The sequence below is a fragment of the Benincasa hispida genome, chromosome 6 (assembly GCF_027475165.1).
Source record: "Benincasa hispida cultivar pf3 chromosome 6, pf3_genome.v1.1, whole genome shotgun sequence".
NCBI classification, from domain to species: Eukaryota; Viridiplantae; Streptophyta; class Magnoliopsida; order Cucurbitales; family Cucurbitaceae; genus Benincasa; species Benincasa hispida.
In genome coordinates, this window is record NC_143483.1 from 31,326,158 (window position 1) to 31,341,437 (window position 15,280).

General features: G+C 35.3%; 1 protein-coding gene across 6 annotated transcripts; it reads right to left on the minus strand.

Moving 5' to 3' along the window:
• Window positions 1-242: 242 nt before the first annotated feature.
• Window positions 243-6,103, minus strand: LOC120080039 (Protein prenylyltransferase superfamily protein). 6 transcript variants are annotated; one of them, XM_090314285.1, is made up of 11 exons: window positions 5,945-6,103; window positions 5,225-5,581; window positions 4,690-4,800; window positions 4,103-4,193; window positions 2,630-2,698; window positions 2,174-2,251; window positions 1,985-2,068; window positions 1,438-1,488; window positions 804-1,028; window positions 623-702; window positions 243-522 (listed from the first exon to the last, which is right to left on the minus strand). In XM_090314285.1, exons 1-11 carry the CDS (start codon window positions 6,025-6,027, stop codon window positions 495-497), a joined length of 1,257 nt encoding a protein of 418 aa, XP_090170411.1. In that variant the 5' UTR covers window positions 6,028-6,103; the 3' UTR covers window positions 243-494. The 6 variants fall into 6 exon arrangements, with proteins under 6 accessions (XP_090170411.1, XP_038890505.1, XP_038890507.1 ...); XM_039034577.2 differs by having other exon boundaries at window positions 4,103-4,217; XM_039034579.2 differs by having other exon boundaries at window positions 335-702; window positions 804-865; window positions 959-1,028; window positions 4,103-4,217.
• Window positions 6,104-15,280: the final 9,177 nt, after the last annotated feature.

Genomic DNA, 15,280 nt, shown 5'->3' on the forward strand with positions numbered 1-15,280 from the left:
ACTTAGAAGTAGTATCTATAGACTTAATTTTCAAAAACCAAATCCTTACCAAGCGAGATCTAAATGAATAATTTTTTTTTGAAATCAATATTTAGTTGGGGATATTGAAGATCTAATAGAAGGAGAGAGGAGTCATAAAGGTGCAACAGAGAGAATAGAAGGGTGGAGAAAAAGAAAAAGATGGTCAACACTGAAAGGACAAGACATGGGAAAGTGGTAAAAAAGAGAGTAAAACTCAAAACTTCTAATAAAAGACAAGAGCCTTAGTTTATATTATCATCATCTATTTATTTTCTGGACAGGATGACATTTTTACTTGATGCAACAGAGAAAATAAACAATCTGTCTTCCCAGTTTACAGAAACAACAATACTTGCAATATGATGTTTTCTCATCTCTCCATCTCAAAACTCATTTGCCAAAGTCTACATGGTTTCACTTTTTTGATATCTATTACGATATCAATTGAAACCAATCCGCCATTTCACGACAGTTTATAAGTTAACATTGCAGCAAGAATTACTACAGTTGGGAAAGGAATGAAGTCAAAGTTGAGATCAATTTTCGAACACATTAATTAGAGCTTTCAATGGAGTCAATTAAAGAGTCCCAAAGGGCATACCTTTCTGGGCATGCCTTATTAAGCAGAGTTTTCAAATTGTATGTTCTAAGCTTCTCATCCACTTTTGACTTTGGACAATTCTGAAGCATAAAAAATGGAGGAATCAGTCGAGCAATTTGGGTAAAAAGCCTGGATTAATAAAAGTAAATGAAGACGTTGATTCAGAATAATTGAATTTCACCTTGATCAACCACAAGAGATATGCACCAGAACATGTTGCTTGTGCTTGAAAATCCCCAAAGTCTACATTCGAGATAAATGAGCAGGAATTCACAAGATTTAATTCATTTTCTATAAAGAAAGGGATGTCAATTTTTATTCCCCCCCCTTGCTCACAAATTTTGTGATCAGTTGCAAAATGTCTCATCCAACACACCGAAAGGAATCGACGGTGAATCCACAAAGCCTGTCAGAATTGATATCATGCAAGGAAAACAAAGAGGATCAAACTGCCAGCAACAAAGTTTCAAACTCTTTAAAATTGAAAAGGAACACATCGGGAAGAATAAAATGCTCTCAACCATTCATAAACCATCTAGCCAAAGTGCAGATCATATGTAAAAAGTGTACTTAGGTTGATCCAGATACTACTGCAAGTTAGGACTAGAGGAACTAGACTGAAGAGGGGTATATCAAGCAACAAAGTAAATTGACCCTTCAGCAGCTTACTCTGAATATATTCTCCTCCAATTGAATATCTATGAAATCAATCACCTGAGTGTCCAGCTCATAGTCATTTCTAAATTCTAATTGACCCAAAGAAATAATACCCCCCTACCCCCAACAGAAACAGATCGAGAGAGAGAAGTGTGTACCTCTCTTCCAATATATCGCTTTATCAGCATTTCATCCCAATCAAGCTCTTCCTTTCAATATAACAATTAGCAAGACCTTAACAAGCCAGTCGAAAATGGATAAGACAATTAAAGATCATCTTAAACGCAGCAAAAACAGGCACTTGTTATAGAGAACCTTCCTAGGCTTACTATTTATTACTTTTCTGCTACTGTAAGCTCACAGATCTCAAGAACATTCAAACGTCCAACTCTAATAAACAGGAATTTACTCCAAGAGAGACAGAGAACTCAAGTGTTCGGAAAAATAGAATAAAAAGATTCATGTGTGCTAGCATCAGTGAAAAAGTTCATGCAGAAGTAATGTAAGTATCAAAAGCATGAATACACGAAAATGTTGAGATTTAACAGCATTAAAATTCTATTCAAGAGAAAGTAACGGATTTCAATTCTAGTCATTATAGTAAAATTTAAAAGGCTGAACATGATCCTTTTAATAATGGTATTGATTGACTAACAGAGAGTTGGATTTTGGGATTACTAAAATAACATCTATAGACAAATTTACCTTCCACACTTGATAAATGTCAATATTGAAACCAGAACTCATTTCTGTGCAAGTTGATTCCGCTAAAATTTTGAGCATAAGCCGCTGGAGGGGAAAAAAGAAAAGGAAAAGAACTTAGTCATCGGAACTTTCTGACATTTTGAAATAATTTGAGCATTTTAAGATCATTCAGCAGTTTACAGAACTCACTCGACGATAGTGGAAGCAACAATTGTCAGCAACATGCAATGCTGCCCATTTTCTGGTTTCCTCTAACGCATTCAATGCCTGAAGACAGATGTTTTTGGAGTCACCCATAAGAACAATGCAATTGAGCCCAGAAAAACATTTTTCGCAAACAAGATAATAATCCCTACAGAAGGTGCATGCTGTACCTTACTATACCAAATGTGTGAAGAATTAGAAATCTTGACATGTGCTAATAGATTGGCAATTCTTGGAATTCCCATGCAAATTCTCTTTTTCATCCAATAATTACTTGCCATTTTTCAATTTTGAAGGGGTCAATTAATTCATTTTCGGCCAAGGGGGCTGCATGACTCATGGATACAGGACCACCCTCAATTCTATGCAAATGTCTTACAATAACAAATGGTATACCCCAGACTCAGAGATGTCAAACAAGAAAAAAGAAGAAAATCCCACCTGTTCTCTTGACATGTAAGAAACTAACCAGCGTCGATGATTCCACGCACGATAATTCATTTTTGACATCTACACCATAATGAAATTGACTTAGATGAGACAAAGTTCCTACTGTTACAGTATGGTAGTAACAAGGGATCAGTGACAATCTATTGTTCGAACATAATTGCAGCATGCAAAAAGAGTTCAAAATAAATAAGCATCTTTCGGCAAGAATTTAACAAGACTTACAGATCTAAAATCTAGAACTCTGCTATGAAACGACCAAGCCCGGCAATTTATTAGACCCCAGTGATGTATCTGTTTGCAGTTTAACAGCCTAGGGGAAAGGCTCTTAAATACCAACCATTTAGGACCTCTAGAAGGCATGAGCAGCACACTTCCTCAAAATTCTAGCTTTGCTCTTTAGAAGGCAACCATTTAGCATCTCAAGTAGCCGCTCATCCAGGTATCTAGGCAAGCCAAAGGACAACCCAAAGTCCTTCAGGTGGAAGGCCCAACCCCTTGAAGCGAACTGAGGTGGAGGAAAGATCATCCAAGAATTCCCCACCTAATAAACAGCAGCTACTCCTACTGTGATCATTCAGTAACACTTCTACTCCAACTGGGACTGGGACCTTCAAGGGAGAGACCAAAAATTCTGAATGCTTCCAGCTGTCTCAACAGAACAGTACATTTTTCACTAGTTTTCTGTTTGTTGTGGGGATTTTTAGTAAAATTGCAGGTGAAATCTGAGTGGATACTTGCATAATAAAAGTATGATCAACAAACACTCACAAAGACAGAATTAATCTAATTGCCTCCTGAAACTCCTCTCCCGATCTCTCAACCCTTCTAAAGATTCTACTATTCCTTTCAAGTCAAATGCCCAACTTAATAGCAAAGAAGTCTGCCACAAGACTGACTTCATCGCTAGGGCAGCTATTCCTAAATAAACTTTGCATTTCTCCATATTATTGAGTAGGGGTTGACAGGGAATGATAAAATTAGGAAAGATAAAATTCCATGCCAATCAATTTCCAAGTTCTGGGAGCTCTTTAGTTGAGTTATATATTAGAACATTTGCTTCCATTGAGAAAGAATGAAATGATACAAGGCATATAAATAAGCAAGCCCACGAAAACCCCACTAAAGGAAGGTTTCCAACTAAGTAAAATGTTACCAAGAGAATAATTACATAAAGTCTTTGAAACTGAAGCCCAAAAAAAAAACATGCTTTCAGTGGGAGCTCTTTAGTTGAGTTTTTAGCATCCTATGTTGAGTGTGATCTTTTACAGCCCTTGTTCCATGTTTGATTAAAATTAAAAGTTAGAGGAAAAAAGTAATGGCTCAATCTTAAATTGGAAGTCATTGTGAAGTCTATGAATAATCCTCCAGAGGAACAGCAATAAACAGAATGCATGTCATACAGATTCACTTTACAAAGAAAGTTAAGTGAACCTCCAAATTTTAGTAATATGCAGGTCCTTGAACCTCAGCTATTCTTTCCACTAGCTCAGATTCTTTCTTCAAAATTTCTTCTACAGTATAGCCTTTTTCCACAAGCAGCTTGATCACCCACCGCCTGCCAAGAACTGACGTGCTTAATCTTTTTAAGAAAATTAGGAAACTCATCATTATTATTATTATTTTATCGAGGTTGTAAAAAATAATACACAAAATATCGCATTCCCTACATAAGCTTGCAAAAATATTCCACAATTAGAACTAAATACAAAAGGAGGATGATTAAAGAACAAATTAGATAAGGGAACACCATGAGGAATGATAAAATTTGGTCATCTCAAAAACTTTGTCCCACTCATTCTGTATCATTAAACAGTACAAGCTTAAAAACATTTTGATAAAGCAAAAAAACCCTACGATATACCAATGCAGCAACTCCTTCAAGGAATAAAGAAAATTTGTTTATTGTAAAAGAATTGAAGCCTATAAAATGCAGCCATAAAGAAAAGGGTTGGGTTTCTTATTAATAAAACTATCCCCAATTAGAGTGCCTGAAGGGTAATAATATCCCATCCACAAACATGATAAACTTGCAACAATTTCTGAATCCATACCTATGGCTCCATGCTTGTTCACTCTTGGGGAAATATGAAAGTACAAGCTTTGACAAGAGGAGTTCATCCAAATACATCGAGAGATTTTGTTTCTTTGACAATATGAATTTCCTGCAGGTTATATACATGGTACAATCAGAAGAGATGGTTCCTATTCCAATTTACACCACGAGATAGCAAGTCAATGAAATTTCTAAACCAAAGGAGGCCCGGTTCTTTGGTTTAATTTTGGAATAACTACTGTTACCAATATAAGTTTGATGTTTCTTATTCCATTCTAAAATAAGCCATGGTCCTTCCATTTAAATAAGCAACAGATCTTTCACCGATAGGCTAGGGCATACTATCTTTTGCTCCTAAAGTGAATTGCTTGTAACAAACTAGTAGTTGAACACTTGGATTTATACTTCCAAATTTAGAACTAAACTCTTAAAAAGGGAAGTAGGACATGGTGATAGACAATAAAATAATTATAATAAATAATTAGCATTTCAACATTGGGAAAAGGTAAACCAAATAAGAAACAAGCAAAAACCTTGAATTCCAAGCAGTGCCAAAATCGCAGCTCAGCAACAAAAGAGCCCTGCTATACTTCATGACATCACTTTCAACAATGTTCAATGAATTTGATAATCCACATGAAGAATTTCCAGCCACAGTTTGATCATCTTGGTTGCAAGAGCTCCTATATTTCCTAGTAGCAGCCATAAATGAGTCTCTAGTTGCTATATACAAAGGATGAAGGATTTGCGTTGATATGCCTAACTTATGATCTTGTAGCCAAAAATCTGAATTTTCGTTCCCCGTAATTCCAGAGGTAGCACTTTTAGAGTTGCCTACCTCTTCATTCAATTTGACAAACTGGGATGGATGTACAAATCCAATCTCATCGCTGGATTCATGCAATAGTAGGGCAGAAAGAAGGTCAATCAATAACCAAATATGACAAGACTCGAACAACAAAAATTATGTACTAGTATTCAAAGAAATGCTATCTCCATGATCGAACAAATTTGGTTTCGAATCTGTGGAGTATCAGAACTTGTCAATAGGATAATTTCCCAATTTCAACAAAATGAAACTTCTCTACAACTATAACTGTAACTAGACGTTAATTTTGTATTCCGCTACGACGATCTTAAGACCATAACTAACAAAAGGTTTTTTCCTCATCATGAGACGATAAATTACAAGAATTTTCGGTGAAATCAAACTCTAACAAAGGAAAATCTAACTTTTGTAATTGGATACTTACATCAGAGGGTCAGATTGTAAAATTCGTTCGAACTGGCTCAGCAAATCCGCGGCTTTCGCTTCAAAATCAGTATTTTCAGCCATTTTTGTGTTTCTTTTGTCTGCCTTGAGAGAGATTTGAAAGCAAAGACCATGTATACGGAAAATTTCATAAAATACCCCAAAATAATAATAATAATAAACTTTTTTACCATTGACCAATTGCTAATAATATTTATTACTATGAACCTTTTTATCATGTGAAATACCAAATTTATCCTTAAATTTAAAACTTTTACTCAATCAGCCTATTTTATGAAAAATTGTACAAAATGACCCAAAAAGTAAAAACTTTTCTATGACCGACACCTTTATAAAAACTTGTTATTGACGTTTTTGACATGTGAAACACCACTTTTGCCTTCAATATTAAATTATCTCTTCTCTTATATTACCAATGTCTCTTTTGCTTTTCCCTTCCAACAACAAAACAACAATTCAAAGTCATTTAAAACTAAAGATGCTTTAACATTTTGTTTATTTTATAAGCATGGTTGATAAAATGTGAAAAATCCTATGAAAATAAGTGGTCATTTAGTTAAAATGGAGTTGAATCGATAAAGATATGACAAAACAAAATTATAGTTTCGTAGAAAAAGTGTGCGATCGCCGATATCAGCATATACGATCTCTGACATCAATGTACGTGATCATTTACATTAGCATATGCAATTGCTGGCATCAACGTAAACGATTGTTGACATCAGCGTATGTAATTGCTTACATTAGCTTACGCGATCACTCACTTTTCTTTTTGCAAATTTGCTTTGGTCATATCTTCATTGATATAATTTGTTTTTACTAAATGACAACTTATTACTCTAAAATTAAATTTTATCTAAGTTTAAATGTTATAATCCCATTTGTATTCATGATTTTTTAGCATTTTGCTCAATATACAAGCATAATCGGAAAGAACACAAAAAAAATATGAAAACGAGTGGTCGTTTAGCTAAAACGTAGCTGTATCGACAAAGATATGACAAAAACAAAACTATTGTTCGTGCAGAAAAGGGGGCGATCGTTGACGTCATGGTAGGCGATCGCTTACATCATGGTGGGTGATTACTGACCTCATGGAGGGCAACTACTTTCCAATTTTGTTTTTGTTATATTTTCATCGATACAACTCCGTTTTAGCTAAATGATCACTCATTTTCATACGTTTTTTCATGTTATTTCTGATTATGCTTATAAATTGAGAAAAAAATGCTAAAAGAATAATGAATATAAATTACATCATAACATTTAAACTTAGATAAAATTTACCTTTAGATAATAAAGCCAAAGATTATTTAAGTTTTTATTGAGTTTACATGCATAGTTGGAAAGAACATGAAAAACAGTATAAAAACGAGTGGGCATTTAGCAAAAAGGGAATTATATCTATGAAAATATGAACAAAACAAAATTGCAAAACGAAAACTGGAGCGATCACGTATGTTGATGTGAGTGATCACATATGCTGATGTAAGCGATTGCTTATGCTAATGTGAGCGATCGTATATATTGATGTGTCAGTGAACACATACTTTTTCTACACAAACGATAATTTTGTCTTTGTCATATCTTTGTTGATACAACTTCGTTTTAACTAAACGAACACTCATTTTCAAACAATTTTTTGTGTTCTTTCCAACGATGCTTATAACGTAAGCAAAATGTTAAAGTATCTTTAGTTTTAAATGACTTTGAAATTTCATTTTGTTGTTGTTGGAAGGGAAGAGCAAAAGAGACGTAGGTAATACAAGGGAGAGAAGAGAGCATTAATATCAAGGATAAAAGTGGTATTTCACATGCCAAAAGTATCAATAACAAACAAGTTTTTAAAAAGAGGTCAATCATAGAAAAAGCGTTTTGGGCATTTTGTACATTTTTCCTTATCTTCTTTCTCTTTCAATGATTTCTTCAGCGATTAATAACATATGTATTCAATGCAATACTAATATTCCACCAAAGCATTTATTCTCAACTAACATTCTACCAACAGCATTGAATACAATTGATAACAAGAATGGGATAAGTAATGGAAGGTCACTCTCAGTTATTCACCTTATTTTGAACTTCCAACTTCTTCTCCCATTGTTTTCTCAGAGTTTCAATCCAACATTCTCATTGTTGATCTCTTTCATCTTCGTTCAGTTCATTTTGTCTTTGGGTATAGAGCAAGATTGCTCGTCAGAGAATGTAAGTGTTTATGAAATATTCTTCCTCCAGGATCGCTTTCATAAAGATAGAAGATCGCTCACCATAATGTAAGCGATCATTTAGTATTATGTAAACGATCACTTATATACAACTAAATGATTGCTTAAATTAATATAGGCAATCACTTATTACTTACTTGGCGATCATTTATTACTTACTGAGTGATCGCTTACTACTTACAAGGCAATCAATTACTTTAATAGCAATTCGAATCCAATTGTCAATTTTCTGATTACAGATCAATGACACTATTTCGTATCTTTGTATGATTTGGTGGTGAATGGGATCAGTCCGGAAGCAATTATGTTGGGGGCATATGAATGGTCTGAAGGTTGGAAATGATATAACTTGTAGTGAATTAGTGAGTATTTTGCACCAATGACTGAATATCAATTCAGATATGTTTGATATACACATCAAATGTTGTTACAATCTATTGGTCCAAGCTCCCCCAATTGACATAGTCAACAATGAAGACCTTAACTTTTTTTTTAAAAGGGAGTGATGCATCTCGAACGTCTTGTTTGTATCAGTTACACCTCCTGAAAGTCATGAAGTAGACACAGATAATATGTACCAGCAGCGCAATCCAACAATTCAAACCATTCCAACCAGTCAAAACTTTGGGTTTGCAACCATTCCAACACATAATATTCCCATCCTGTCTTCACTAGATGAGAATATTAAACCATGTAACCTAGAGGATGATAGAAATGAAGCTTGGATTAGTCACAACATCCAATCTAGATGTACTCCACAATATGATACTACCCATGTGGTAACACCGAAAATGTGTTATCTTGTTTCACTTAATTCGAGGTTGTACTGTGTTTAATGTGTTTTTTTTAGTGTTTTTACAGGTTTTGGGTGCCTGGGAGGTAGAATCGACCATTCTGGGCTGTTTGAGGTTAATTTGGAGCAATTAGGAGTGAAATTGAGCATATGGGCTTCAAAGGATGTAAAATGATCAAAATGCCCCCGAGGAGAACATTGCAACGCTCTACATAGCGTAATGTTACGCTCAAAGGAAGAGAATGCTATTTTGGAGAAAATGAAGACAGCATCGCGATGCTACTCTATGGTGTCGTGATGCTACGTACTTTGATAGCAAGGTTAGAGGCATGCACGACCTCGAGCGTTGCACGCAACATTACGATGCTGCCAGACTTATGCTTTGACAAGGGCTCCACAGTGCTATCCCAAGTTCCACGATGCTGCGCAACTTGTATAAATGACCTTCTTTGATTTTTAAGGCAATTTATCACCTCTCATTTGGTTCCCAACCGAATTTCTTCCACTTTTCTCTCTTCCACTTGTATTTTTCTTCCTTTCTCTTATGTAATTAATGGAACAATACTGAAATTTGTCCTCTCCACCTCCATGGGAAGGTAAGTTCTAGCTATTTTCTAGTTTAGACGATTTTGGAACAATGTAACTCTTGGGAATTTGTTTGAATGTAATCTTTCGTCTTGACTATGGGTTTCATTCTGATTTTTAATGTTTATGAATGACATGATTTTGTTATTGATTGATAGCTAATGCTTTATTATGTGATTTGAATACTTTTGAATTAACTAGTAATATATAACATGTAATTGTGGGTTAATCCTTGAGAAGCAATAGGTTAGATAGACTTGCATTTTTTTTTGTCAACAATGAAGAGTATTTTTCTTGTTGACCTAGGGGAAACCATATTGAATATGTAATTAGACGATGGAAATTAAATGTTCATCCTAGCGTAAGCTCTAAAGCATAATGCAGTTGGTTAATCACATTTAGTATGGATTCATCTAGCATGTTTAGCTAATTAGGTAATTGAGACCATTGGTTAGATTTCTAACAATTGGGTTAGACATAGTCAAGAAGGTAAAATTATATTTAGACAATTCAATGATTAAGGTTACATTGGGCAATTCCAATCCTCTAAGCTAGGTTGTTTTATTTAATTGCATTTCTATCTTTACTTTTTTGCAGTTTATTTTCTATGCATTTCCAACCCCCATCCTCCCCCCCAAATTTACCACTTTAACTAAAAAATGTGCTTTGAGGAACTAATATTCTTTGTTTCCCTATGATTCGACCTAAACTTGCCACTTGTACTACTAGTTAGTGTAGATAGTTAGTCTGCGAGATTATAAATATTATTTGATAGGCAGAGAGATGGTTTACGACACCCATTCTTTCATTCCTTCAAATGGCGTCATTGCCGAGGAAGCTAATTAGTTAGAGATCTAACCAATTAGATAGGCAGAGAGATGGTTGCCGAGGAAGTCAATTAGTTAATTTTTAGGTAAAGTTTTTTTTGCTTTGATTTGTTTTATGTTTGTGTCAGTTAAGCATGACCGAATTTCTGAATTGATCTTGGATGTTTGAAAGCCAAGTTGCAGGTCCTGACGATGAGGTAAGTGGGCTTCACTGTCGAATTATCGAGTTAACCTCCTTGGTTGGCCATGTGATGGGAAGGAGTTTGCAACAAGCAAAGGTTTACAAGAGTTGCCTACTCGAGGGACACCCTACACAAGCATGCTTGAGATTGCAGTGGATCCCAACATCACTAGGATTCACCGAAGAGGGGTATTATGGTCATTTGAACCATGATTCTCACCATCCTAGGTGGAAGGAGTTCTTTGACCATTGACACTCAGGATGACAACAAAGCTTGAATAGCCAAGATTTCACAGCACCCAACCTAAGACCTATGCTCAATCGTCTAGTTTAGGTAAGTCTTTAAAGGCTTTGATTATGGAGCTTGTTGACAACAGTTTTGAGTTTCAACAGGACAAGCTCTCTAGGCAATAGAAGTTTGAGCACTTCCAACAGGAAAGTCTTTGCCCTAAGGCAAAGGCTAGAACTAATTTGCAAAGTCTGAGTGACCTTGTTGCTCAGCTTGTAAATTCAGTTAGGAGGCCAGATGAGTCATTGTCAGACTCTTCCTTGGATTTGTCAAAGGCTCAAAAGCATGGTAGTCCATGTTGACTCGGTGGAGGAGGAAGAACCACTTCATCGAGATTCGTACCCATATATGACTTTGGAGTTTCTACTGTATGAACTTGCTAATAGTTTTCTTCCATTTCAGTGGACACTCAAGCTCAACTGCAAAGCATGGCCGACCATGTTGCTCAACTGACTGATATTGTACAGAGATTGGAGAACGTGCTAGAGCAGCTCATTGTTTGTACCTCTGAGGTAGAATTTCTTGTGGAGTGCTACTTTTCTAGTGATGATAAGGACATCACACCATGCTTTCCAGTTTGTGAGGCTAAGGAGGATCCCGAGCCTAAACCCCACGACATCTAAGTGATAGAGCTAGAGGTCAAAAGACCTCGCCCTAGTCTAATGCCTAATATTTCATATATTTTTTTTTTTTTATTTTCATCCTCTAGCTCTCAAAAGTTTGTTGAGTCTTTTCTTTCTTTCAACCATTTTGGGTCACTTGAGTTTTTTTATTCTTTCTTTTTCCCTTTTTTGCTTAATTAAAAAAAAAATACAAATTCGACCTATTTGGTTCTCTTCAAAAGATGAAGAGCCTTATAGTCTTACCGAGCTATATCGACTCATTTAAGAAGGGACTAGAGAAATACCAAAATTTTTTTATGCCTTGAAAGGAAATAGGTCACGTCAAGCAACCGACGTTAAAAAATTTCCCTTTCTGGAGGGAGCCAGGTGAAAATTTTACTACTTTTCTTTACTGCTTTCTAGTTTAACTTCTTATTTTGCTTTTGTAGGAACCCCTAAAAAAGAAGAAGATCAATTCAAGGGCAAACCCTCTTACTTCATCTCAAATACTACTTTCTTGAAAATTTCATCAGGGGAAGTTTTTTTGTTCCCTTGACTCTTTTATTTCATTGGGCTTATATTAGAGATATATTGCAGACAATATATCATTTTAAGTTGGTGGTGGGGTATAGATCTGATGGGGTCCTTAAGCGCTATACTCAGACAATGTTTGTGTGCTTGAATTCCTTGCTTTATCTTTTGGTTTGTTTGTTATGATGAAGAGTTGTGACACACTCTCTTTGTGATTAGATTTGTATGAGATGATGTTTGAAGATTATAATCATGATTTTTAACCCGTTTTAATACAATTTCTTATCTCTCATGCATCTTTAGGTCCTTTATCTAACAAGATTATATCATATTCTTGTTCAATAAAGCTGTTATTGAAAATCTTTAGTAAATTTAAATTCTAAATTCATTAATCCAATAAACTAAGGATCCGAGGCTATTAAGTTCAAGTTTGAACTTTATGTAGTGACATAAATGTGGATCAAGTTCAAATATATAGCCAAAATGGTCTATAGTATATGAATAAGATTGGACGCCTTATTCTGGGGACACTATGGATGCGGTCCATTTTGTAGTTAGTACAAACGATGTGATCCTAAACCGTTCATGTGGAGACATGAAACTGGGGGTATCCTATGTAAAGAGTTTACATAAGACTGAACCATGAAATAGTCACTTTTAATGTTCTAAACGTCGTTTAATATATAAAACTGACTATTTCGTTAATTGATGACCTAGGTAACTTAATCTTAATCTTGAGCTAACTATGAACTTCTATTCACTCGGAATTATCCTTAGATCTACATAGGTGAGGGCAGCTCATTATCGTTGGCCCAATAAGCCTCCCATTTCAGGGGTAAGATCAGGTGGATAGCTGGAAAAATAGGGTGCAAGACAGAATTCACTCCTACCTGTTATAGGGATAGTAGATAGGTTGTTCATTTTAGTACTGAATCCAGGTCTTGAACAAGGGGCCCCACCCTCTCCTTGGCCCGAGAGGGATTCGGTTTATAGGTTGGACCTTAAACCAATTGTTCATTAGAGAATCAGTGGAACTTAAGGAATAAGACGTAGTCTCGGGGGTAAAACGGTTTTTATGACCTAGCTGAGATTATGAACAACCTGTGAAGGATTAGCTTGCTAATCATGGTTATATCATATGGACACAAATATATCTATAGTGAGGGGAGTGCAACTACGGGACTATAGTGGAATGACCCGTGAGTTAACGAATGTTGATTAGCTCCATCTAAAGAGTTTAGCCAACTAATCTCGGATAGTTGGAGCCCATGATCTATAGGTCCATTAAGTTCCCCTACTAGCTCATATGGAATAAACTTAGAACAATATGATAGAATAATTTGAATTATTCGAATTAGGTGAAGAGAGATAAACTGATAAGTATGTGTGATATAATGGTCGTTTTTTCAGTTTAAAGATACAACTTTAATATTTAAACGTGATTTAAATATCAAGAATATGAATACGTTCATATTCGGAAGCTCGAAAATAATGGAAATGGTTAAAGATGTAAAAAATCAAAGAGTTGATTTTTTACTTTGAAAAATCAAACTTTGACCGATCTTATATTCAAATGTGATTTGAATTTTGAGAAAATTAATGCGGATTCATGCTCAGGAGGTCAAAATTAGTCAACACGGAAAAAAATATAAAAAGTCAAAATGTCGACTTTTCGGTGAAAGTTTGACTTTGACAAAATGACTATTTTGCCCTTTGACTAAAGTTAGTGGGAAAATCCAAACTTTTGTTGGATAATTCCACTAATAAGATAGTGGCCTAGGTGTTGGCTTATAGTGGAGACATCAAGCCCACTTAAATAGTGGATTTTGAGGTGTTGGGTTTTTATGAATTTGTTTTATGCAATTTTGTATGGCTTTTTTCTATAAATTTGGGCTTTCAATTTGGATAAAAGACTTTTGACATTTTGCCAAAATTGTTTTCTAAATTTGGGCTGGAAAAAATCACCATTTTTTGAGAAAAATTCAAAACCCAAAAATCCATCTTCTATTTCCATCTCTTTCTCTCTCTTGGGTTCTTCATCCATCGGGTCCCACAACCCGGTTCTGAGTCCAGAGGATAGTAGGTCAGTTCTAGTGGTTTTCCAGTTCATGATCGAGCGAAGATAGAAGAGTTTCGGAAGCTTCAAAGGTAATATTTAAAAAAAAACCCAATTAATTAATTTAGGGTTGTATGTTAATTTTGTGCAATTAGAGTAAAATTGATCCTCATTTCCGCTGCGCATGCCGATTTTTTCAACAGTGTTATGTGACTAAAAACTCAACCTAGCAATGCACACCTTTTTTAGCCAAACTCTTGTTTTGTATTGTAAAAGCCAAATGTAGAGTAAATAAAAGAAAGCTTGTAAAAAGGCAAAGCATGTTGTAGAGTAAAAGTAAGTTTCTATGTTATTTTTTAAGGGGATTACTCCTATTTTTTGGGGTCATGATTAACTCGGGGCGGTTATCCACCCATAGTTTCCCTCTATGCTAAAGTACCCCTGAGGAATGAGTAAGTTTCGGCACCTTGTTTGGAGACGTTGCTCGTAGTTGGATGTCTTTTACGTAACCCCATGTGGGCAAGCCAAAACGAAGGATAACTTCTTGTTTTGCTTTAGATAATATTTCCTCTTTTGTGTAAAGTAAGAAGATTGCGAAAAGGATAAAAATAGAATAAAAGTGAGGTTCCTTTAAGAATACAAATTTGACCTATCTGGTTCTCTTCAAAAGATGAAGAGCTTTATAGCCTTACTGAGCTATATCGACTCATTTAAGAATGGAACAGAGAAATACCATAATTTTTTTATGCCTTGACAGGGGATAGGTCACGTTAAGCAATTGACGTTAAAAATTTGCCCTTCCTAGAGGGAGCCAGGTGAAATACTACTTTCCTTTACTGCTTTCTAGTTTAACTTCTTGTTTTGCTTTTGTAGGAACCCCTAACAAGAAGAAGAATATCAATTTAAGGGCGAGCACTCTTGACAAAAAAGGTAGAAGCGCGTATGACCTCGAGCGTTGCAATGCTGTGAGGCTTACGCTTTGGAGTGTCGCAACGCTGTCAGCTGGTATAAATGACCTTCTTTGATTTTTAGGGTAGTATATCACCTCCCATGGCCTTCAGCCGAATTCCTTCCACTTGTATTTTCTTCCTTTCTCTCATGTAATTAATGGAACGATGCAAGAATTTGTCATTTCCACCTCCATAGGAAGGTAAGTTCTAGTTATTTTCTAGTTTAGAGGATTTTGGAACAATGTAAATCTTGGGACTTTTGTTTGAATGTAATCTT

Coding starts and splice junctions, on each gene's coding strand:
- LOC120080039 (XM_039034576.2), bottom strand. CDS start 6,027: ATGGCTGAAAATACTGATTTTGAAGCGAAAGCCGCGGATTTGCTGAGC. Junction 2,069..2,173: donor GTTGCTTCCACTATCGTCGA/GTGAGTTCTGTA, acceptor TTTCCCCTCCAG/CGGCTTATGCTCAAAATTTT. Junction 1,489..1,984: donor ACATTTATCAAGTGTGGAAG/GTAAATTTGTCT, acceptor TTATATTGAAAG/GAAGAGCTTGATTGGGATGA.